At 34.9% G+C, this 16,347-nt stretch overlaps 3 protein-coding genes across 3 annotated transcripts; 2 read left to right on the top strand and 1 right to left on the bottom strand.

Moving 5' to 3' along the window:
• Positions 1-87: 87 nt before the first annotated feature.
• On the top strand, positions 88-2,469 carry LOC120140647 (cystinosin homolog). The gene is made up of 8 exons (XM_039155615.1): positions 88-343; positions 433-565; positions 836-925; positions 1,024-1,148; positions 1,235-1,277; positions 1,690-1,807; positions 1,896-1,945; positions 2,151-2,469. Exons 1-8 carry the CDS (start codon positions 225-227, stop codon positions 2,295-2,297), a joined length of 825 nt encoding a protein of 274 aa, XP_039011546.1. The 5' UTR covers positions 88-224; the 3' UTR covers positions 2,298-2,469.
• A 1,156-nt stretch (positions 2,470-3,625) lies between these two features.
• Positions 3,626-4,291, top strand: LOC120140726. The gene has a single exon (XM_039155711.1). The coding sequence runs from the start codon at positions 3,641-3,643 to the stop codon at positions 4,259-4,261; it is 621 nt and encodes a 206-aa protein (XP_039011642.1). The 5' UTR covers positions 3,626-3,640; the 3' UTR covers positions 4,262-4,291.
• Positions 4,292-7,579: 3,288 nt separating this feature from the next.
• On the bottom strand, positions 7,580-11,181 carry LOC120140636 (alpha-soluble NSF attachment protein 2-like). The gene is made up of 9 exons (XM_039155605.1): positions 10,943-11,181; positions 9,755-9,804; positions 9,590-9,662; positions 9,441-9,520; positions 8,584-8,735; positions 8,300-8,459; positions 8,176-8,223; positions 7,802-7,882; positions 7,580-7,719 (listed from the first exon to the last, which is right to left on the bottom strand). Exons 1-9 carry the CDS (start codon positions 11,085-11,087, stop codon positions 7,639-7,641), a joined length of 870 nt encoding a protein of 289 aa, XP_039011536.1. The 5' UTR covers positions 11,088-11,181; the 3' UTR covers positions 7,580-7,638.
• Between the last annotated feature and the right edge of the window lie 5,166 nt (positions 11,182-16,347).

Genomic DNA, 16,347 nt, shown 5'->3' with positions numbered 1-16,347 from the left:
AACTTTTTTACCGAGGGCATTTTTACAATTAAGCCTAATTGTTTTCTATATTATAAAATCCAAACGCTTTGATTTCACAACCGCAAAGGTTGAAAAATCAAAGAGTGAACGTATCCTCAAAGGAGGACCAAATACAGAAAGATATATCTTCGTCATTGGGTATTTAATTTTGCCATCTCTGATTTTCTCTACCTCCAATCAACAGGGAAAATCAGGCAAAAAAGATGGCATCCTGGAATTCATTTCCACTGGAAATCACATATGAAACTTTCGGTTGGCTTGCGTTTTTTTCGTGGTCCATTAGTTTCTATCCTCAAGTCATCTTAAATTTCCGAAGAAAAAGGTACCTTGAAATCCCAGAATTCTAGTTTCGATTCTCTTACTCTGATCTTACAGTTTCCAATTTTTCCTTTTGTTTGTTCCCACTCTCAGCGTTATTGGGTTGAACTTCGATTTCGTGCTGCTAAATTTGACAAAGCACTCCTCTTATATGATCTACAACGTTTGTCTCTACTTTAGCCCAGTTATTCAGCAGCAATACTTCGACAAATATGGCTCTGGAGAGGTTCTTTTTTTAGTATCTCCTTTTCAATTGTTGGGTTTTTATTATTTCTGATTCCTTTTTATGTTTTATATGCTGAATTAGTTGAATTTGTATAGCTAACTTTCAAAATTATTGAAGGCAAAAATCCATTCTTATAGTTAATTTAAGTTTGAGATGTTAGCTTACTGTTATCAAGGCCAAGAATTATGATGAATTGAAACCACTTGTTAATGAGAATTTATTTATTTTTTTCAAATTTCTTTTGTTTTGTTGACTTTATGCTTGATGCAGATGATCCCTGTAGCTGCTAATGATGTTGCATTTTCGATACATGCTGTTTTGTTGACAGCTATTACTCTGTTTCAAATTGTGATTTATGAGGTTAGCTTCACTAGCTTTTTCGTTGCTATGATGATGAGGACTTTCCGAGAGTTTGTAAGTTGAAAATTGGAGTTTCATTGATGATCGGTTTTGTGCAGCGTGGGATTCAAAAGGTTTCTAAGATTTCTATAGGAATTGTCTCTGTTGTGTGGTTAATCGCCGCCATTTGTTTCTTTGTAGCATTGCCTAGCCATTCATGGCTTTGGTTAATCTCCATCTTTAAGTAAGTTCCTTTTTTTCAGTTTTAAATCCTTTGTATCCATGTGAGGAACCAAAGTAGATAACATCTCGGTTTCATCTTTGTTGCAGCTCAATTCAAGTTTTCATGACTGTGATCAAATATATTCCCCAGGTTAGATGTCATCCTGTTTCATATTTTTCAAATCATTGGTAGAACTGCTGCAATTAGATTGATGCATCATAGTTTTGATTATGGAAAAACTTCCATTAGCACATAAAACAGTATATTTCCTCGAGTTTTTAAATTTCGGATCTTATTGAGGATAACAAGAAAAGAAAGAACAAGAATGATCTCGAAAAAGGGAAGCTTCATTGTTTCCTCAAATCACATGAGGTTACATTGTTGTTGCCTAAAATTTTACTAGTCTGTTCTATCAACCAACATCATTGTGTAGTGTCCTTGGTTGGTCACTTGGTCTTATAGCACAGGAAGATTCTTGGTGTCTTAATTGCCTTTAACTCACGATATGACTGAAGGACCTTGCTTGATTTCGATGCTTACAAAGTTTGTCATGTAATTTCAGGCAGTCATGAACTTTGCACGAAAGAGTACGGATGGGTTCAGCATTGGAAACATTTTGCTTGATTTTACTGGAGGATTGGCAAATTATGCTCAGATGGTCATACAGTCTATTGATCAAAGTATGATTCTCCTTTACGAATTATCTTATGGTCCAAAATTACGCTTCATATAATAATATGCTAATCGTGAGATTAATTTATTTTTCAGATTCTTGGGTGAACTTCTACGGAAATATCGGGAAGACATTGCTTTCTTTGGTATGTCATATATTCTCCACCATCCTGATTTGTTTTTATTATCCTTTCCACTAATCCTGTATTGTGCTGCTCTCTTGATGCCTTTGCCGGTTAATATGTAATAAAGACGAACTCTGCTTGCAACGTGGATTCATTGCTTCACATTTCGTCCATAAATTCTTCGATGTTCTTTACCATTAACTACCATGCAACTTTTTTTTTGCAGGTATCCATTTTCTTTGACATTATTTTCATGTGTCAACATTATGTGTTATATCCCGCTAGGAAAGCAACGGTCCCTTCTAAAGTCGAACGAGAGGGCAGGGAGCCGCTTGTCAAGTCCATCAACGAATCTGCCTCCGAAAATGTGTAAGGCTTTCGCCCAGCACTGAACATTGTATTTTACATGCAGGGAAAACAAGTACAATATCATATGTAAAATTCATGTCATTCTTGTTTTTCTTTTACCCTATTGTATTAGAAAGACCATACATTTTAATCGCTGTGAAACAAACAAATTGTGCAACTTATCAGAACATATATCCTGAATCGATTTGCTGTATGACTTTGATTTCTGTATACTCTCCATTGCTTTGAGATGATGAGTGAAAGTTAGCTCAAATGCATGAATTTATATTAGGTTAACACTCTCGAAACTTGGCTATCAAAACCCTATTTCTGGGATTTCCTCCTTTTCTTAGATGAGCTGTTTAATAAAGAAAGAACCCCTGAAAGAATGAGAACAAGCTTATTGAATGTTGTAAATTAGAATTTTTCCTAGTTTGGATCGTCTGTGTTAATTGGTTTTTAAGGATTATATAGTATTTTGGAGGGGCTTTTTTTTAGAAAAAAAAAATGTCAAAGGTTTCTGTATTATGTCAAATTTTAAATTTTAGCCCTATATTTTGTATTTATTAAATTGAGTTTGTGCTATTTTTATTTAAAAATCTTGATATCTTTTCTAATTTCTTTTCAATTTTATCATTATTCGGTAACTTGACAGCTATAGGAAAAGCAAAAGAACTTTTTTTATTTCTCTATATTTATATATTTTTTATCAATTTGACCCTTAAAAGAATTAAAAAAAAGTAAAATGTTAAAAATTATATTATTCAATAAATGATAATTTTTTAAATTAATTTTTTAAATATTTAGATTAAATTGATAAAAACATGTAAATATATGAGATAAAAAGTTGTATAGAAACAAAATTGAATAAAAATTCGAGATGAAATTAATATTTTTAAATAAAAATAATACAAAGATTCAATTTTATAAAAAAAAAATTAAAACAATACAAGGACCTTTAATATATTAAAACCTTATTCTTTAATTTAAGAAAAATAATTATTTTATATTAAATAAATTAAAGGTTAATTAAAAATAAAATTCTATTTTTTTCAAATAATTATGGGTTTCTAGATTTAGACCCAAAAATTAAAAATACTTGATTATTATGGACTAAAATCAAACTTAAGGCTTAAATATTCTACCATTTGAACAGTTGAAAAAGCATAAGATCCTATCTGGTCAACACTCAACAGGTAAAGTAGGAAAAAGTCATTGACTTTTCTACTTTGATACCAAGCTACTTCTTGGCCACTTAACAAAAAACAAACAAACCAATCTCCTTGGCCAGCAAGGAATATGACCCGACAAAACTCCTTGCTTCCCAAGCATATATAGGTTGTCCCACTTCTATGCTCTATAAAGACAATGACGAGGGACTCATCATTCAATTCCCAGCCTACATTTTTCAGACCAAAAATGAAGAGGGGGGCTCGCCAACATAGTATGGTTCGGACTTACCCGGTCCATCCATCTCCACGGAATCCGAAACCCAAAACACGGCATGTTCCGAGTCTCAATTCAGTCCCGGTTGACAGATCATTTTCCAATGTGACATCGAAGGCCAGCAGCCATTCCGAGTTTACTGGAAAATGTGGGAAGTCACAATGGGTCCAGTGTCATATGAATCCGGTTAGTAAGTCCAAGGACAAGACAAAGGGTACTCAAAAGTTTAGTACAAGTAATATGGCCGGTTTTAAATTTTCCGGGATTTCAGCCACCGCGGTTTTGGATTATTTGGATAGTATTAATGAAGAAGATGAGATCAATGATCATCATGAAAACGATCATGATCATGATGATGATGACTATGAGAATGGTGATACACATGTTCTTGTAGACGACAACGATGATTTTATGGCTAAGTTTTGGTCTCTACATGACAAACAGAACAACAACAATGATGATCATATGAGTTTTTGTGATGGGGGGTTCATCATGCTAGACATAGAGGAATATGAAGGGTGGTGTTTAGTGGGAGAAATGTGATTTATAGACTATCTATCTTTACTTGTATGAGCTCTCTTGTTTGCATTCTTAGTAATCATTTTCAATGGCGTTTTATGTCTCCGACATGCGCGTATCGGAGGGTTGTATCTCCGACACGAATGTCAAACACCGATATTTCAAAAAGAAGAAAGTTCCTTACTCTGTAGTCTGTTGGAAGAAAGATCCATTTTCCATGGGATGTTTTACTCTCACTGGCTGAGGATTTAAAGGGTGTTCTAGCACCGCAATTCATGCATTTGACAAAAGATATGTGAGGATAAAGTGACATAAATTTCATTGTATTTTCAAACAACTAGCATTTTTCTCAATTATATATGTTTGTTACCTTCTGTTTTCCGACCAAGGATTGGCTGAAGATTGCTTTGGCCTTCCACTTATAGAAGCCTGCAGAACATAAATGAAACCCGAGCTATTATCCATTGCAAGAACTTCCAATTCGGAACATAAAATCGGCCGAACGATACCATGTTCTGAGGCCTTAAAGGTGTGATGCATTCTTTACATGCTTTAGAATTTGAAGCAATTCTCGAACCATCTATTTTCCAGGTAATGGTAGAAGTTAATCTACCGAGTTCTTTTGCAGGGCTGAAGTTGATTCATAGACTTATGACTCGGTTTCGGAGATGATTTCTTTCGATCAACAATGTCTGTTGCAGACTTCTTGGCCAACGGAGTGAGGTTATTTCCCTTGTTGGAACGAATGGTAGCTTTGAATTTAGCCGGTGAAGTCGACACCTCGGTTGTTCTTCCATAAGCTGAAACCTTTGAGGAACAATATTAATCTACATTACTCGAACTCGAAAGTAAGTATCGAGCTGATCCGACATGAATCTCCCAAAGGATATTGGCTGTCCAAGATCATCAACCGGGTTGCCCTGGAAACCATACAGGGAAGAATCTGCAATGATTGAAAGACATATATACATATATAATTTTGTATGTGTATATATATGGATGAACTGAACTCCTTGGATTCATTGAAAATGCCTGCAATGTGAGAAAAAAGGTTGCATGAGACAGACAAACTGAGTCTCCCATTGTCTGTCGGTAAAATGTTTACAAACCTCAAACGATCCAAACTTCCTGTATTACATCATTCTGTGTTCTTTCTCAAAACTAGTAATATATAAAAGCAAGGATGATGTGGAGATATGAGAGAGAAGTAGAGGACAGTGTTTTTGGACTGTTTTTAAAGAGGGGTGAACATTCTTCGATGCTTCTGCAAGTGCAAGCTTTTCCATTCTCTGTGTGTGGGGTCTACTGCCGATCTCCTTCCCTCTCTCGGTTTCCTTTCGTCCTCCACTGTTTTCATTTCCCTCCTTTTGTTGGTTGCTTCGGAGATTTTTTTTTTCTGGATTTTAGCATTATTTTTACAAAAAACTATAACTAATATACAGATGAGAAAAGTGTGTGGCTGCGTTTTACTTGGGTGTACCATGTTGAAAAACCAGAAGCTGCCTGCAACATCTGCATTATTTTCTTGGATGGAGTTGGATTAAATATTACGAGGAACAATTTTCTTAAGTTTATAAATAATAAAAAAATATTAAGTTTTTAATCTAAAAAAATTTAAAGGGAATAGAATTATAATTTTACTCAAATTTAAACTGATATACGAGGGCTGGTTGAAGTAGTAAGCGGCTTGATGTTGCTTAAGTAAGATCTCAAGTTTGAGTATTTGTGTATGCAGAAAATCTCTATTGAAAGATTCACCCATCAAAACTAGGTGTGCAACAAGGGTCGATCTGAATTAGTCATGGCAATAGGGTATTATTCTTTTTTGGCGCCGGAGTCATTAAGGGCTTTGGAGAGATAGTAGTTCCCAAATATTTTGTATATAATGACATTTTAGATATTTTTATTTTTTATTAATAGTTCATTTTTAATTTAAATATTAAATATGATCTTTTATCTTTACTAACTTTTAAATTTAAATATTTATTATTTGATGTAAAACAGTTTAATCCCTCTCGATATTTAGTTTTTATACATAAAAAATAGATATTAAAAATACAGGGTATTAATATTTGATAAAGGATACTAAAGAAACTGTGAGATTCAAGCTTACTGAACTAGTTTTAACAGAGCCAAGGATGTAAATAAAAAACTGTATAGTTTGGGGTATAGTCATAGTAAAACAAGGTACATAGTCAATGCTGTATACTATGCGTTCAAATGCTTTTTTTATTATTATTAATATGAGGTGATTATAAAAGTGTATTTGTTCGAAACATTCAATCATTTGATAATAAAAATTTAAACATTCGTACAGACATTATACTCAAATTTAATATCTTTAGAGATAACAATCATCTTTTTAATTACTGAAATTGTTTAGTTTATGCAAGCTCAAATGCTTTTGAGCACGGAGTAACAATTTATTTAGGGTGTGTTTGGTTCACGGAATGTAAGATTACCAGTGGGAATAAAAGATTACCAAAGAATATGATTACTGGGAATGTTGTATTTTGTGTTTGGTTGATTTAGCAGAAATGTAAGATTACCGTGTTTGGTTAAAAAAATAAAAGATTATTAGAATGTATATTTGATCAAATTGTCTTTATTATATATTTGTATAATATTACAAATTGTAAAATATTTATATATTTTCTTTAAAAAATTAAATTCATAATATTTATATAATTTTTTTTTACAAAATTTAAAATATAAAAAGGTTTAATGAAAGGGTAAAAAAAAATTTAACCCCTGAACTTCATATAAAATTTTAATTATAGATTTTTTTTTGTAAATCTAAAATAATTTAAGGATAAATTTGTAATTTAACCTTCGTAGAATTTTTATTATTCAATGACAAAAAAATAATATTTTTGAAAAAAAATAAAAATTTAAGGACATTTTAATCCAAACCGCCGGTAATGTTACAATACTTAAGGGAAGGGAGGTAATGACATTCCCAGTAATATATCTCAAAAAATCTACTATTGGTAATAAAACATTACCGGGAATGAGATTCCCGGCCAACCAAACATGGGAATGTGGGATTCCCATCCCATAAGAATCTCACAATCCTTGAACCAAACACCCTCTTAGAGTTTGAAGAATTATCTCAAAATGTGTCGAATACATACGCTAATATTTTAAGAAAAACGAAGAATAAACAAGGGCAAGCAGATGCCATTTCCAAAACCCACGGATTCAATTATTTCAACTTTATTTTAAAACACAAGTATTCCAATTACAAACATATTCCACCCCCCCCCCCCAAAAGCCAATAACCAGCAGTGTCTGACATTCAAAGCAAAACCTCCTAAACCAATAGTTCTAAGCAAGTATAACAGTATATAAATACGAAGCAATCACCGTTAAAAGCAAGGCAGTTACGACGTGAAGTTATTTTAGGTAAGATCATCTTCCTCCAGTTCCTTAGCTTTCAGCTTTTCCTTCACTCGCAGTAAAAGGGTTGTCTTCCAAGAATCCTGCAATGTGTATTGTGTAAACAGAAAACACATCATAATTCTCATTTCATCCAATAAGCATTTGTGATCGAAATCGGCATACCAATGGGGTCATGCTGTCGAATTCCTTGAGAGCATCGGTAAACTTCGTGACATCTTCCTCGTCCATAGCAGAAGCAATGTCCTGTCACGGAAAGCATCGGCTCATTACCATATGAATTTCAAAGGCTAAGGACCAGATTCTCAAAATTACCACCAATGAATCGTAGGTTAACAAGTTTTCTGGTTCGAATGTAAGGCAGTAACCAGATATATCATCAGCCAATGCATATGAAAGCGGAAATAAAAACAAATGACAAAAATGCAACCGCTGAATAGGCATCTTTAAGCAATCAAAAAACCTAATCACATCAACTCCTTTAGCAATAGAAAAATAAATTAGAAAAAAATATATATTGTTTCTTTGTGATAACTTACGGTTAATAATCTACACTCTCGTGTTCCAGAAAAAGTTGGATCCAGATCCTGAAGAAAGCAAATATAGATGTAAGTTCAATATAACCAGAGGTAAAACATGTTTCTACGACGCCAAAAAGTCAACCTGATATCTCTCTAACGCATTGGTGATTGCAACAACATCGCCTTTGCAGAGTTGACAAATGCCAGCATTGAGGAGATGCCCTTTAACTCCATACTTCAGCAAGTTGTTGGTAACTGCCTGCCGTGCTATCTCTTCATAGATCTCAATGGCTTTCTGGTATCTGAAGAAATTCAAAAGTAGAGCTGTAAAAATTTGTCAAATTTTACAAGGGGAGCCGTATTTATCTGAGCAAGCAACACAAAATCGTAGCAAGAACAACATCTATTAGAAGTGAATATGTTTACTGTTCTATCTGAGCAGCAAATTGTGCAACTTTCTGCTTGCACTGATTGGCAGAAGTAGATACTTCTTCACTTTGGAAGAAATCTGCAGCCTTTTCGTAATAATCCATGGCCTGTTCAATGTTTTGTTCAGTCTCGTACAATTCAGCAATTTCCTGCACATAAACGAGGCATCCAAGTCTATCAATAACCAAAAGCAACATCATGATACAAAGTTGTGGATATTGAGGGAAATCAGTAACAGACTAACAGTACAATGAAAAAACAATAATGCCTATGATAACTCTAATAACTTATATTTTCATTAGATATTTAGTTATTAAATCTAGTTTTAGAATTATTTTCTCTTCAATATTTATTTATTTTCTTCCTAGTTATGTGTTATTTTTATTTCAATTATTTTATACAGTTTAATATGAATCGGACTAATAGATGACTTTTATGTTTAAGTTAGATCCAGGAATTGATGCAAAATTTTGAATAACTCCCCGTGGGATCAATATCTTTCTATCCTACTTGTAGCGTACATATACTTCCGTATGCGGTATCGACTCAACAGCCTAGAAGGTTTAACACTACTGGCAACAATGTGATCGAAGACTGAGGAAACAATAAAAATCTGTTACTTTGATTCTTTGTTATCTTTAAGTATCCATATTCAACATCCTTGCAGACACATGGGATATGGGATGTGACCCTCTAAATGTATGAAAAAACTTGAACAAGAATCGAATATACTTGTTTCAGGCAGATATCTATATCCCGACCCACACTAACAGGAATAAAAATTCAACCAAAATAAAAGAAAATGATAAATATCAACTATAAAATAACGCTTGCATATGAATCAGAAACAATACCTTATAATACCTCGCAGCCATACTTAGCCTTCCAATATCACAAAACATGTTCACTGCCTGCTGCAAGCACGATATAGCCTCTGTATAGAAGCACAATTTAGTAACGGGCAACGATTTTCACCAAGTGAAACTATGCAGAAATCACTTACCCTTTGGCGATGTTTTCTTATAGCAATGAGCAGCACTAACATACGCTTGAGCAGCTTCATGGTGGCTTTCCAACTACAGATGGGGGAAGCAAATAAAAGGGTCAAAGTCAATCTTACAAAACAGTTAATTACTATGAATAAATGCTATTTTGCTCAAGTTCTTACTTTCAAATGACAATTTGCTAACTTTACATAAATCGATCCAGCTCTGTCCCCTTGAGAAAAGAAAATTAATAGAGTAAATTTAACAGCTTTGTTTTACAAAATCAATTTCATCGCATTTCAAATATCAATTGAATTATAAAGTAACTAATCCATAATCTGATTGTAAAAGAACCTTGAATTTGACAATCTCCAACAGAATCAAAACAACTACATTTGCAGAGCTTCTAAGGCTAGAAGAAGGTGGGCGTGTGGGGTCAGTCTGAGAGCGTCGTCAAGACTCATCTTTGGAAAGAGGAAATTATTTGATCGAAGGTGTCGGGATGGTAGGCCAAACGTTAGTAGTAGATGCAGTCTTGTTGGAGACAGTGATGAAGTGTATTCTGAGGGAGTTCGAGGCGATTATGATGAAGCTGAGTTGGCTTTAGCGGCTGCCGTTGCTTTGGGGTGGAATTTGCAGAGCTGAGCAGGTTTTCGATTTTCTACGATTGATTTCTCTTATGAAATCTGTTTGGAGTTTTTGTTGCTTCAACTTGGGTCGCTGTTGTTTTTAGTAAGGTTTGAGTGTTTCTCTGCGCTTGTGCTTAGTTTGGATCCGTCTGTTTTTTTCTAGCTCTGGAGTGGTTGGTGTTTTGTTAGAGGAGTTGGCTCGTTTTTTGTTTTGTGGTTGTGTTTGGTGGTCCTCTTTGTTTCGATATTCCTTATTTTGTTCGTTTGGTTTGGTTTTTTGATCTGTAGGATTGTTTTTCGATAGTGTGATGTAAGTTTGTTGGTGTATTTGGTTCTCACCATCTCAAGTACACTCTTTTTCCTCTATTTATTAGGGCTTTACTTTGTTTTATCTTTTAATACAAGTACCATATTTCAAAAAAAAAAAACACAACTACATTAATTCTTGACGCAATCGGGGTTAACCAGCAACAATAATCAATGAATTGAAACAGAAGAAATAACAATTAAAAGTTAGGAACAACAACAATAATAAAAATCTTTGATCGCGATACTTTTTACTTCTAATTTGAATCGCCACGATAGAAACATTAATCATAGATTTTAGATTAAGATTTCTGCCTCGCAAACTTAATCAGAAAATCTCGAATTTTCATTTTTATTATAATCCAGTAATTCTCGAGAAACAAACAGAACACGGTATTTAAAAGAAAAACGATCAAGGAAAAAGGAAAGAAATACAGGATTTGGCGAGCTTGAAGAAATTGGCAGCTTTTTCAAAAAGATCAGCGGCATCTTCATATTTGGAGCCAAAAAAGTTCCAGCTGTTAAGTTTTTTCTCTGCGTTTTTCTCGAATTCTTCTCCTCTGGCTGATTGATCTCCCATTTCCCCCCTTCTTTCTCGCTTTCTTTTGATCAGAAATGAACTTTAAAAAATAAAACATATAAGAATTGGAGGAACCTTATGATTTATAGAAAAAGAAAACATATATTTGTGAAAAATGGCTGATTTTTTCCTCTTTTCTTGAATGAATTTTCTACCTCTGATGTAGTTGAAAAACATATTTAACTATTATACCCATAAATCTAATATTAATAAATATTTTATAATAATAATAATAATAATAATAAATAGAAAATTAAAATTTATTATCTAAACAAAAATCATGTTTTTTAAACTTATTTAAATAAATTTTACATATTTTATATATTAAATAATAACTCATAAAAAATAGTTATTCACTCATTGAATCTATATTTGATATTTTTTTCAGAATTAAAAATAGACTAATAAAATACATTAAACATGTTAGAATGGATATAAGGAGACGTAAGATGTTAAAGTTGAACAAAGTAACGAGAGAATCGGGCGTTGATGTATACAAGGATAGCTGACCATAATTTGCTATTAATATTGGAGAAAATCGTCTCAGTGACTAAAAATACTTTATAATATACGATTTTAATTAACTTTTTTCGGATTTGCTAAAATGACCAATAAAATCGCAATGCGATCGTTAATTCGCAACGCGATCTCCATTATCGCAAATTCGCGTTGCATTTCGCGTTGCGATAGTTGGAAATCGCGTTGCGATGGTCTACAGTGTCGTTGCGATTTTCCCAATTCGCAATGCGAATAAGTAAATCGCAACGCGAATTGGGAAAATCGCAATGCGATACTGACTATCGCAATGTGATACTTACTATCGCAATGCGATAATACAAAATCGCAACGAGATACTGACTTTCGCAACGCGATTCTGACTTTCGCAACGCGATTTACATAGCGCCATTCGTATTAACGCGTATTTTTTTTTTTAAAATTCCAAAAACGAATTTTTTCTTAATAAATCGGAAACTGAACCGTCCACAGTAATCGCAACTCATAACCTCAAACCCAAAATCACAACACTCAGTCCCATCTCCATCTCTCACTCTCTACGGCGAAATCCGTCCCCATCGCCGGCGAAATCCCTCACAACCATTCACAGTCAAAAATCCCTCACAATCATTCAGAAATGGAAAATCAACCTCCGAGGGTTAGTTTTTTTTATTTTTATTTTGAAATTTTTGCATTATTTTAGGTTTTTCATATTGAGATTGATGATAAGTTTACTGGTAATTTCAATAATAGATTAACCATTTCACTTAGATTTCTTATTAAATTCATTCGATTGTTGCCAATACTGCTAAACTGTTTAGCCTGTGAAGTTAGTATTTGTCTTTGTTTTGTCTTTTAGTTGAAGTAATGCAGAAGAATAATAGTTTCAAGAATGAAAATCGCAACGCGGAAATAACTATCGCAACGCGAAATAAAAATCGCACGCGAAACCAAAATCGCATTGCGATTTTCATTTCGCGTTGCGATTCTCTCGTCGCGATAGTCATTTCGCGTTGCGATTATCTCGTTGCGATAGTCATTTCCGCGTTGCGATTCTCATTATCTCGTTGCGATTTTCATTTCAACCAAAAGACAAAACAGTGTTGCAAATTTTAGTTTCAAGAATAAACTACTATTTATGTTTATTGTTTTTGGTATATCTTGACAGTGTAGTTTTTGGTATATCTAACTTGGTATGTTTATTGTTTTTGTAGAAAATTTTTTCGGCTTCATTGACATTAAGGAATAAAGTTAGCCTAGTCACTACAATTGCTTCGAAGCTTTCACCTGCACAAAGAAAATTGTTTGAAGAAACCTGCTTCGGGGCATGGCTGAGAGTACAACATCCGGGTGGAGATGCTAATTTGACCCATTTGTGGCTTCAGACCATGACTAGCGATCTACCCGACAGTATACAACGTGGTGAGGAAGAGATATTGTTTCATTTTCCACCGGCGTATACTTGTTTTGGGCGGAAGGAGTTCTGCTTAATCACTGGTCTACGATTCGGACACGATGATGTAGGCCGGTACACTCGTCATATCACCAGCCCATCATGGTTATCCAGGGTTTTTCCTGATGAGTCAATAGAGAAGCCGAACTTTCACGTCGACGACATGAAGAAATTGTTTAATAAGAAAGATGGTTTTACTCGGATGAATGACGTCGATGTTGTCCGAGTATGCCTTCTACTACTTTTGTATGCCGGCTTTTTAGGCAGAGATGCCAGACAACCTATTCCTCAGGAGCTAATATTATTGGCGGAGGACCTAAATGCATGGAATCTGTTTCCGTGGGGTTCGTATATATGGAAAGCTACCTGGACTAAGTTGTCGTCTGCCTTTGATGACCGCAAAAGTTTGCAGGGCGATGGGTCGAAATACACTTTGTCAGGCTTTGTTTGGGCCTTTAAGGTAAGAATTTCTATATAATGTTTTCAAAATTATAATTAATTATTTAACAATTACTAATGTTTGTTATTATATTGTTTGTAGATTTGGATATTCGAGGCCTTTCCCGCCATGAAGACATATGCAATAAAAACTTCAAATGATATTCCCAGGGCTATTTCCTGGAAGATGAAACGTCTGTTGGATTGGGAAGACTTAATACCATATGCGACAATAAATAATGTAAGTTAACACAAATACTATCATATATAAACAAGTTATTAATAGTAGACGTTTAACTTTGTTTGAGTTTTTATATTTTTAGGAGGCCAACATTCCATTAATTAGACTGATACCCACGGAGGCTGAGCTTGCCACTGATTGGTGGCAAGCTAGTCAGCGTTTTCTTGATGGCACGAATGATGAGCAGCCTCCACTTCCTCCACTTCGAGAGCCATCACCTCACCCAGAGCCATCACCTGATCGACCCGACTATACACCTCTACAACGAGAGCCATCACCTATCCCGTCACATCATCGAGCCTCTTCTCCACCATCACCTCATGATAGGCGACCGGCAAAGATGCCACGACTTCTATCTCCCTGTTCTCCACCTCCACGGGATGAGTCAAGGGAGTTACGTGATGAGGTCAATGCCTTGCGTGAGGAGATCGGTACTCTACTCGATAACGATGGTGCATGGTGTGTGGAGGTGTCTACTTTACGTGGTGAGGTTGCCGCTCTACGTAAGATGGTAGTATCGTTGCAGAATGAGGTTCATACTCTACGCAACGAGGTAAGTTTAAGATTTTCCATATTTAACTTGATGATAAATTTACTCGTAATTTCACTTAAATTAACCATTTCACTTAGATTGCTTAGTAAATTTATTCGATTGCTGCCAATACTGCTAAACTGTTTATTAACACTGTGAAGTTAGTATTTGTCTTTTTGTTTTGTCTTTTGGTTGAAGTAAATTTATTCGGTTGCTTCCAATTCTGCTAAACTGTGTATTCTTTAACACTGTGAAGTTAGTATTTGTCTTTGTTTTGTCTTTTGGTTGAAAGTTTGAAATATATTTGTCTTTGTTTTCACTGTTTAAATATCATGTCTGTTTATTTACTGATATTTGTATTTAATTATTTAGCGGACCGATAAGGTGGATGCTTTACGTCGGGTTTTTCTTGCACGACAGAGTTCACGCATCAGACGGCGTGCACGTGCTATTAAGTCTCCGTATACCCCAATAGTGCGAAGACACCGCAAGAAGAAGCCCGACTCGCCTGTCATCCCTCAAGAGTCCACTCCTATCGTTGAAGAGGCCCCTATCATTCCTCGAGAGTCCCCTCCCACCGTTTAAGAGGCCACTGTCATCCCTCAAGAGTCCACTCCTATCGTTGAAGAGGCCCCTATCATTCCTCGAGAGTCCCCTCCCACCGTTGAAGAGGTCACTCCCACCATTCAAGAGCCCGATTCACATGGCGTCATATGTAGGATTCTTGAGAAACCCTCTGACGTGCCGGACATGATGGATTCAAGTTGGCTCTCGTATGAGTTACCGGCCAGTACCATACCGGTATCTGAAGTGGAGAGGAAACAACTACCGGACACAATTCTGGATAACACCCTTTGGGCTAAGACCGCAGTTGATTTTTATCTACATGAGCGAAGCCAGGGGTGTTTGTTGAGTTAATCGAATGACGAAATTGGCCAAGAGGGGGGTGAATTGGCAATAAAAATTTTGTGGAAGCTTTTGCAGAAAATTGAAAGTAATTGCACAGCGATTTACAGTGGTTCGACTTTCTCAAACAAAGTCTACGTCCACTACCTTAGCTATCCACACTAAGGATTTTCCAACAAATTCACTAATTTGTTCTTTCTTTTGAGGCCAAAGAGATAACCTTACAATTCCCTCAAGAGTATACCCCAACTCTTGAGAACACTCTTTTCTCAAAGAGAAGATTACAAATTTGCAAACTTACAAGAAAACCTCACAAGGTAAGATGTTTGCACAATTCTAGAACAAAGAAAAGAACACTCAAAGATGAATACAACTGAGCACAAAAAGTGTTCTTGAAAGCAAAATGAATATTGAATGAAAATGGGCTTGAAATGCTCAAACTTGAGGTTTGATGCTTTCTCTTTGATTCTCTCTTGATTCTAGTTGCTTGATGTTTCTTGTTTTTGATCAATGGCTTCTAAGCTTGCTTAAATACACCTTGGATCACTTCTGAACGTTGGGGATAATTAGAGAAGATATTATAGCCGTTTTAGTGTGAAAACATTTAATAAAACAGCTTGGACAGTGGGGGGAATCGGTTCCCTCTCATAGGGAATCGGTTCCCTAAGTGTAAAATTCAAATATTTCGACCGTTGAACAGGGGGGAATCGGTACCCCCTTTGGGGGAATCGGTTCCCTCCGAGCATTCTGGAAATCTCGGAGCCAAACCATTCAGGGGGGAATCGGTTCCTCATATGGGGGGGAATCGGTTCCCTCTGAGTATTCTGGAATTTTTGGCTTTGAATTGGTTCGAAATACTTTGTAAAATTATTTTGAAATTGTTTTATGATTAAAACTTAATTTTACACTTAAGTAAGGATCAAAAATGATTTTTTGAAATATTTGGAGTAATGTTTTGATATTCGAATAGTTATATCGAATATACTTTAGAAAATCATTTGGAAAATCTTAAAATCCATTTAACTTAATTTGTTATATCGAAATATTAAAATGTTTCAACAATCTCCCCCTTTTTGATATAACAAAACATTTTAGTAATTTTAAGATTTTTGAAATCAAGTTTTGAAATTACTCCCCCTTACTTTAACATTTCTTCAATTTATCATGTAAAACATTTAACACTTATTCTTCTCCC

The sequence above is a fragment of the Hibiscus syriacus genome, unplaced genomic scaffold (assembly GCF_006381635.1).
Source record: "Hibiscus syriacus cultivar Baekdansim isolate YM2019G1 unplaced genomic scaffold, ASM638163v2 tig00110788_pilon, whole genome shotgun sequence".
Classification (NCBI taxonomy): domain Eukaryota; kingdom Viridiplantae; phylum Streptophyta; class Magnoliopsida; order Malvales; family Malvaceae; genus Hibiscus; species Hibiscus syriacus.
Note: the sequence above shows the minus strand (reverse complement) of the source record. Positions and strands in the feature narration are given on the sequence as shown.

What these genes read in the sequence shown, in the direction of transcription:
- LOC120140647 (XM_039155615.1), top strand. Translation starts at nt 225, where the DNA reads ATGGCATCCTGGAATTCATTTCCACTGGAAATCACATATGAAACTTTC. An exon ending in TTCAAATTGTGATTTATGAG is followed by an intron (nt 926 to 1,023) that starts GTTAGCTTCACT and finishes GGTTTTGTGCAG; the next exon opens with CGTGGGATTCAAAAGGTTTC. An exon ending in GGAAGACATTGCTTTCTTTG is followed by an intron (nt 1,946 to 2,150) that starts GTATGTCATATA and finishes TTTTTTTTGCAG; the next exon opens with GTATCCATTTTCTTTGACAT.
- LOC120140726 (XM_039155711.1), top strand. Translation starts at nt 3,641, where the DNA reads ATGACGAGGGACTCATCATTCAATTCCCAGCCTACATTTTTCAGACCA.
- LOC120140636 (XM_039155605.1), bottom strand. Translation starts at nt 11,087, where the DNA reads ATGGGAGATCAATCAGCCAGAGGAGAAGAATTCGAGAAAAACGCAGAG. An exon ending in TAGCAAATTGTCATTTGAAA is followed by an intron (nt 9,663 to 9,754) that starts GTAAGAACTTGA and finishes CCCCATCTGTAG; the next exon opens with TTGGAAAGCCACCATGAAGC. An exon ending in TTTGCTGCTCAGATAGAACA is followed by an intron (nt 8,460 to 8,583) that starts GTAAACATATTC and finishes GAATTTCTTCAG; the next exon opens with ATACCAGAAAGCCATTGAGA.